At 46.9% G+C, this 8,294-nt stretch overlaps 1 protein-coding gene across 1 annotated transcript; it reads right to left on the bottom strand.

Annotated features, from left to right (window-relative positions):
- Positions 1-753: 753 nt before the first annotated feature.
- On the bottom strand, positions 754-7,589 carry sik1 (salt-inducible kinase 1). The gene is made up of 14 exons (XM_037687033.1): positions 7,433-7,589; positions 6,887-7,086; positions 6,675-6,791; positions 4,269-4,332; positions 4,012-4,173; positions 3,529-3,653; positions 3,320-3,443; positions 3,014-3,234; positions 2,783-2,932; positions 2,573-2,686; positions 2,261-2,483; positions 1,921-2,175; positions 1,634-1,823; positions 754-1,504 (listed from the first exon to the last, which is right to left on the bottom strand). The coding sequence occupies exons 2-14, from the start codon at positions 7,037-7,039 to the stop codon at positions 991-993; spliced, it is 2,412 nt and encodes an 803-aa protein (XP_037542961.1). The 5' UTR covers positions 7,040-7,086; positions 7,433-7,589; the 3' UTR covers positions 754-990.
- Positions 7,590-8,294: the final 705 nt, after the last annotated feature.

The raw sequence follows: 8,294 nt of genomic DNA, 5'->3' as shown, positions 1-8,294 counted from the left end.
TTGGTAAAACCCAAAATTCTTCCATTCGGCTACAAAAGAAAACAACGTACGAGCATGCTGCAGGAAAGAGCAGCATTTTTGAAATGCCTTCCTCTAAAAGTCACTGCAGTCTCACGTTGTCGTGGTACCTTTGAGCTAGCTCAAGATGAAACGTATTAAAGGTTAAAAAACAGAAACCTCAGGCAAAATACACTTCTGACCATTTGAGACTTGCCTTTCCGTTCTGTTTCCAGGTAAAATATTGCACGGCTCCCACAATCTTTGTTCTGTCCATCTGGAAATCAGCTATTTTTTTATCGAATGTTTTTACTGTTTCAGCTCAAAATATCCAAAGTGTTGCCTCGTTGCCTGAGGAGGTAGTAGAAGCATCTAACTCAAAGACAAAACGGATCCACACACCTACGGTGCTACCATGTTGACTGATGTACCTGTTGTGCTTTGCTCAAAGTAACTCAGTTTTTGGCTGATTAGGATGTAGCAGTCTTTCTGCAGCTTGAGGTAAAAGCAGCGTTTGAGTCACTAAAAAAATGAAATTGTCACAGTTTCAAAACAACTTGGTCTGTAAGCTCAGGGCACTAAACTTCATGTTCATTGCACTGCTACAGAGAAATGTCTCTTTAGAAAGGTGAACAAAGTGGGACTTTTTTGTTTGTTTTGTACAATGGATTTGGTCTTGTGTCCAAGCAAGTGGAAAAACAAAAACTAAAAAAATAAAATAAAAAAAAGTTACACAGCATCAAAATGTGAGACAAACGCCAGCTCTTATTTCATCCATGCGAGTCCGTCTGACAGCTGGAGGAGTCAATTATTGCTTCTCTGGGATACAAAGTCAACGCCCCGTCCAGAGTTTGGTTATTGCTGAGTCTTTAGCTTATAACATACAGCACACGTTCGCACATGTGTACGTCTTGGTAAATGTGTTTATTTGTCGCTTGTATCAGCTTTTTGTTTCTTCTGCTCAGAGTTGTGCTCTTTTCTCCTGGTTTGGTTTTACTTCACCATCACGCAGCTGCTGAGCTGCTGCTGTCCCGCCAGGCCCAGATCCTGCAGGTTTGGATCTGCACCAGGGGCTGAAACCCGGCTCCACACGCTCAGCTTGGACAGGGTGGGGATGGGGGCCTGTGTGGCAGACTGAAGCTGCTGCTGGAATCTGGTGTAAGAAGGTTGGGGTTGTTGGCTGATGTGCAGACGTGCCTCGAGAAGATAGGCAGCGGAGGCCACGGGGGACAGGGAGGAGGTGTAGCAGGTAGAAGAGGACGAGGAGCAGCTGGAGTAGGAAGTCTCGAGACTTTGGTGCCACGGGCAGTGTTGAAGACATGCTGAGGCCTGCTGAGGAGGCAGGGCGGGCTGAGTGGGGGTGTCAAACATGGAGGAGGGGGCGAAGACAGACGTCGGTGAAGGAGAGGACGGCTGCTGCTGTGTCAGGAAGAGCAGAGGATTCTGGGTAGGTCCTGTCTGGGTGGTTTGGACTTGAGGCTGCGGTTGGTGCTGAATCTGCAGCATCCTGGAAACGGAGACACAAAGAATTTTAACACCATAATAATAAATCCACCTCTCCCAGTCCCTGCTCACAGTCTGAGAGCCTTTAATCTGCATGATCGAACATGTGGGCTGTAATGACAGCGTGTCTCACCTTTGCTGGTGCAGCACCTCCTCCAGCATGCTGCGGTGCTCGGAGAAGGCTGGACCGAGCGAGCCCCGGCTGCCACGGTTACAGGAGGGGGGAGGAACAACCTGCCTGGCCAGACCCTTAATCTTATTTAATCCCAGCAGTCCTTTGGTGCGTGTGCTTTTCCTCAGCTGTTGGCGGAAAGCTTTGAGGCCTGCAAAGAAAGTGATAGGAAAATCTTACTCCTCCTTGATTTCTTTACCGTAACATATGTAAAACATGGCAGAACGGGTGTGAGCTTGCTCCTATACCTTGCGTGAGGGAGGTGTCGGAGGCTCTGCGCCCCTCCTGGAAGCTGGCAGTGGGCAGGCTGCTTTGTGCTGGGGGCAGGAGGTGAGAGGAGAGGGTCAGAGGAGCTCCAGCAGGTTGCAGAGCTCCACCTCCAGCCCCGGAGGCCAGAAGTGTTGAGATCTCCCCCACAGCAGCTTGCAAAGTGGGAGCAGGACTGGAGGAGGACTTCAGACAGCCGTCAGAGGAGGCTCCATCTGAAGGACTGACCACAATGCCTACAGAAACACAACAGGGCACATTTTAGATTCTTCATCCCTCGCAGAGTGGAAATTGTGTGAAACGGGTGTGAAGCGTACTAACATGGAGGGTTACACTGGTGGAAACGGGCGGAGACCTCTGCCAGAGTGTGTCTGCGGGAGGTGGTGGGTGGAAGCAGGGGCCCGAGAGTTTGTGTCGCCTCCTCTTCTTCTAGGTCTCGGGGACGGACCTCCTCGCTGATGCTCGTCTCCAGCAGACTGTTGGGAGAAATGGAGCGGTTCCAGAGCAGTCTGCTCAGGCTGGCCTCCACTGGGAACACCACTCGCTGGAAAACAGACGGAGGAACGGCGTTGGATACAGACTAACAGAACAGCGCACAGCAACGTCCTGGATCTGCAAGGTTATATTTAATACCTGGAACAATCCGCTTTGGTCACACTCCACCTCGGAGTAGACGGGTGGAGGAGTGTTTTTGGCTGGAACTGAAAAAGCTGTGGTTCTAAAGCTCTCTCCGGACTCCATAATCACCTAAAGGCAAGCAGAGAGAGCCGAGCACTTTAGACTTCACGCTGAGAGTCAGGGAGAGTCTTGTTTGGGCTTCCAGGATGCAGGCAGCATGCTGACCTCTGGGCCGGTGGAGTCGGAGGTGCTCCTGGGTCTCTGGTTCCAGCTGCCACACTGACGGCTGAGCTGCTGCGTGCGATGCTCCCGCACTCTCTCCAGCAGCAGGTAGTAGATGGCAGAGAAGTGATTGTAGCTGCTGCTCTGCAAAGACTGAGGAAAACAAACAATTATTAACTTTGTTCACAAAGGGTTAAAAGTTGAGAAAGTAAGTTGTTGTTTTTTCTCGGTTACCTCGATGGTCCTCTGCCTATCGATGCCGAGTGTGTTCATTATGGTCAGCACGGGTTCGCTGTAGTCGCCCAGGTTGGAGTTGTACTCTGTGAGGGAATGGCTGAGGGTCTGGTTTGCGGCCGAAGGGTCTGATAGCATCCAGCGGTGTTGCTTGATCTGGGCAACGGTGATCCTTCTGGCTGGATCCACCACCAGCATCTTACGGACCAGGTTTTCACAGTCTGGGTGAAGATGGAAGATCTGATGAGTCTCCATCTGATTGGACTTGATTTATGATGCTTATTTGAACGGGTGATGAGTGCATACCTTGGGACATGAAGAAGGGAATTCTGAACCGGCCTTCGGTGACCCTCTGTCTGAGCGCTGGAAGACTCGGTCCATCGAACGGAAGAGAGCCGCAGACGAGAACGTAAAGCACCACGCCAAGACTCTGTGTCGAGAAGAACCGAAGCGAGTGTAAGTTTGCGTTACCGTTACTTTTATTCGTTTATTCAACGTTACTGTCACAGGCTTACCCAGACGTCCAGCTGAGGCCCCTCATACTCCTTCCCCTCAAACACTTCAGGGGCAGCGTAAGGCGGGCTGCCGCACCATGTGGACAGAGGCTCCCCGGCTTTGTAGAAGTTTCCGAATCCAAAGTCTGCAGAACAAAAAATGCACACAAGTTTGTTTATTCAAGATCTACTGCAAACGCATCACCGTGCACTTCTGTATGAGTCACTTTTACGTTCTTAAGGGACGCACTTAATGAAGAAAAGAGAACGTTCACATGCAGAAGTTGCTCCCTCAGGCTGATATTAGTCTTGGTAAAACGACTGAATTATTCACATTTAATTAGCACGCAGACAGAACATTGATTTAATTAGGGCTGTTTAGGAACCCCCTCAGCAGCACACGCTTCCTTCAAATCAATTAACTCTCTGTCACGTTTCCACAGCCGCTTTTTGCCAGCGATTCGGTAACTATGACGACAGTAAATGATCTGCTGAAAAACCCACCGGCCAGTTTGATGTTCATGTTGGCGTCCAGCAACAAGTTCTCGGTTTTGAGGTCGCGGTGAACGATGTGGTGCCGGTGGCAGTAGTCCACGGCTGTGAGGATCTGCCAGAACTTCTTCCTGGCCTCGTCTTCGCTCATGCGGCCGTTTGAGGTCAGGTGGTCTGAAGGGAGGGAGGATATTTTAGTTTTGGGGAAGGGGGTTCACGTGTCATTTGATCTGGAGCGACAGATTTAGCAGCGCTGCGTTTGAACTCACCGAACATCTCTCCGTTCTTTGCATACTCTGTGACAATGTACAACATGTCTTTAGTCTCCATTACCTAAAAAAAACAAACGACAACAACAAAAAAAATTGCATAAGACATTTTCAAACATTGTTTTTTTCCTTCTCCATTAGCTTGTTCCACTTGTGAAAATAAAAGACAACGTTCTTTCCATGATCTGTCCTGTTGCATACGGCAGTTTACTTCCTGATGCATTATCACGCTTTACAAACCATCCACACCAAAACCAACCTCAAAAGGAAACTTCTTCATGTTCACACACCAGCTGGTTAAATAGTTGGGAGTGTTTCCCTGAGGCTGGTGCTAGTTGGCATCACATGCAAGTGTTGAATTTCAAATTCACCACATATCCCTGCGTCAAAGCAACTGGCCGGGTCGCTAACACGCCTTTTCTAATAAAAACGGTGTACGTGCGGTGACTCAACGCAGAGCACAGGAAAAATGAAACTGCCAGTCTTTTCCTGGAGCCCACAGAAGGCCTCCCATTTACTTTAAGGCCTCAGGGACGCGGTTGAGCTGAAAGGTTGCAGAACAATGCAATTTTCATCAGATGACAAAGACCCGTGTGCATAACTGCGGATTGAATGACACCAAACTCCAGTGAATGGAAGAGCTTTCTTCTTTTCAGCCAGGTTCTTTTAACCAGGAGAGGGTGATTCAGTGGACAAACCCACATGTGATAGAGCAGCTCTCTGGAGCTCAGACACCTTGAGGTGATGCTAACATCACAACTACGAAGAACACACATTTGCACCAAGAGCCCTCGAGCCATTTTCTGTTCAGCATTTTATCTTTCAGTCTGTTTAAGACAGATGCAAAAAAAAATAATGAATAAAACATTCATGCAGTTTAGGATTTTGAACATAAATAAGATTATCTGCTCAGTGCCTCATTTGTGGCTCTCGTAAGGTTTTACAAAGAGGATGACAGAAACAAAAATAAGGACCCAAAATTACGTAAGAAAAATCTAGTTTGTTCACGTGAAACCGGTGACGGACTAAAATCAGACCATAAGACTGTCTTATGCTGCGTTCCCTCAACTGTATGGAGGGAAAAAAGGTAAGAACAAGCAGCAACAATGTGACAATCATGACTAACCTAAAGACGTGAACCACAAACAGGTTACACTCCAAGTTTATAATTTCACAGGAGTGGTTGAAAGTAGAGCATTAATCATTAGTGGTTTAATCAGTCTAAATGCATTCAGTCATCCTTCTCAGCTTGATTTGCATAGTTTCTTGTCAGTGACGGAGTGATGATGGCATGAGTTGCCATTCAGGATTGGACAATGCATCATGCCAACGTACGATGCCAAACATGGTCATAGATTTTATTCTGAATTTAAATGACTTTAATTGGCTCATTATGTGCACAACGTCTACCGTACATTCAAGCACTCCTGTCTTTTTGCTGTCTGGTGTGTGATTGTGATTAAGCAAAGGAGCTTTCAGTACTGTTCCTGCCCAGCTCTTTCACTGAAGAACACTTAAATTCATATTCAGCAGACAAACCCATTAGTTTTGCCCAGGGAATGTTTAAGCCACTTTTAAAGGCTTTCTGTGATTAATAGTTGTCAAATATTTTAACATTTTACTTATTTTAGCTTCAAATCTGACCATCATCCTCTGAATAAAAGGGGAAATAATTTGGGGGGCTTTCCAGATAAATGTCATGCCTTTATTTTCTGCAGTGCGGACACGAAGAGCTGCTCAGATACAATTATACTCCAAGTAATCCGCAAAAGAGGGGAAAAAAAAGTGAAAGTTGAATAAAATGGGCATTGTTTGCTTTTGTTTGTGGTGTGTTTGTTGCCAGATGTGTGCCGAGGCGCTTGCAAGGTCACCTGAGTCGGTAAAAGCGGATTCTTCCTCGTAAGTCTTCAATTTAATTAGGAGTAAAGCGGCGCTTTGTGGAGCGGCCTTCACGTGACAGACAGACACATTGCACTTGGCTTTAACAGGTGCTAAGAAGGCTTAACGTTCTAACGCACTTCCTTCACCGATTCCCTTACCCACGTCTCTGCAATCACCTATCCCATTAAATACGACTGAGGACACCTCAGAAAGACATTGTCCTCACAGCAGGCATCAGTGCCCATAAATGTCTTTCAACTCCTGTATCACTTGCACACATGGAAGACGAGAAGGACATAGGGAAGGGGAGGTCAAAAGGGGATTGCACTAATGCTGCTGTGCTGTACTGGTGATTTAGAAGACTCACAAGCTGGTAAAATCCACCAATTCCCTCTTGTTTTCCTCATATTGTCCCCGCTGCAGGGCAGCAATGCCCAATGCACTTCTGTCCACATCACGTTCATGCAAAAACCAGAGGACATTACATCTCATGCAAACCTCCAAACGATGTTAAAGAAAACACACCTGGTAGAGTTTGATTATGTGAGGGTGGTTTAGCAGCTTCATGATCTGCACTTCTCTGTAAATCTTCTCCAGGTTGGAGGGATTCAGCCTGGTCTTGTCTATGATCTTTATAGCCACCTGAAAGAATAAATTAAAAAAGGAATAAAACACTTAGCGTGTATTTAGAATAAAAAAAAAGTGCAACATCCAGAACTGGAGTCCCGGCTTCTGACCTGGGTTTTGGTGACTTTGTGTCTGGCCAGCTTCACCACTGCAAAGTTTCCTTTCCCCAGGGTGCGGATGATCTCATAGAAGCCGACCTGCAGTGGCCTCCCCTGGGCAGGAGGCGGCTGGGTGCTCCTGCTGGTGTCTGTCATGATCACCATGGTGCACCGACTGTTGGAACAGCGCTGGGACAAATGAAGGCTTGTACCTGCAGAGACAAGCAGGTGAAATTACTTCATTAACCCGGGTTAGAATTAAACCAACAGGTGAAGAACTCCTGAAAACTCTGAAATATAACAAAGTGTTTGATAGAAATAAAATGCTTCTTTAAAAAAAACCTCAAAACAAAGAATTTAATATGTTTTTAAGGGTTTTAAAAACATCACATCATCAGCTCCTATTCAAATATTAAGTAACTTGTTCTTTGCAAGTGAAAGTAAGAGTAAAAGATTAAATGTAACCACTAAAACCCGAATTAAAGCTTTTGTTTGATGTTTAAAAAACACATATCTCAAGTATAAAATAAAGAATAATAGAAAATGAGAAGGGCCTACCTTTTTAAAAGAACATAAACCAGCGTCTCTCACAGTCCAGACTGTAAGACAAAAAGTCCAAGCATTCCACCTGAGCGCAGACAGTGAGAGCCAGGAGGAGAAAGTTTTCCACGGAGCGCACTGCGGGCCTGTGTGCGCTGCGGCCGCTCTGAGCCTCTGCGCTGCTCCGGAATGCAGAGCGGAGACTCTCACAGGGGGAACTCCTCCTCCTTCCTTCACCCCTCCCTCCGTCCGCCACCAGAACAAATTGGTACCCACCTTATTAACGTCACACCCGCGTCAGAGCTCCGAGCTGGGTGCGAGGCAAGGCTGGACCCGAGCGCGAGCCACCGGTTGCCCGGCAACTGAACGGCTAGGGCGCACGGTGACGCGAGTGCTGATGGAGAGGGTTGCTGGGAGATGGTGGACGGTGACGTCAGTCACAGAGACGTGTCGCCACGTGATACTTCCCTCCGCCCGGCTGTGTGCTGGCGGGGCTGCCTCGCGCTCACTTCATAGAGAGCAGGAAAGCGAGCGCGTGCGAATTCAGCAGCAGGAACAGAAGCGGAAAGCATCTGGTGATCCTCACGTAGACCGACTGAACTGTTTACTGAACCATTGTTTCACCCAGCTCCGCCTTTAAACTGTACGTGTACACTAAATATTTATAAATGAAAAATAGCTAAATGTAAGCTGCACAAAATCCATTTCAACAAACGAGCTAAAATTTGACCTATTAAAACCAGGCACCTAAAGTTATTTATTAAATGCCAAGTTAAAAACATACATACACACTGTACATACATACATACATACTGTACATGCATGCACACATACATACATACTGTACATGCATGCATACATACATACATACATACATACA

This window comes from Nematolebias whitei, chromosome 13 (assembly GCF_014905685.2).
Source record: "Nematolebias whitei isolate Nwh7 chromosome 13, NemWhi1, whole genome shotgun sequence".
Taxonomy (NCBI): domain Eukaryota; kingdom Metazoa; phylum Chordata; class Actinopteri; order Cyprinodontiformes; family Rivulidae; genus Nematolebias; species Nematolebias whitei.
This window is presented reverse-complemented; position numbering and strand designations above follow the sequence as displayed.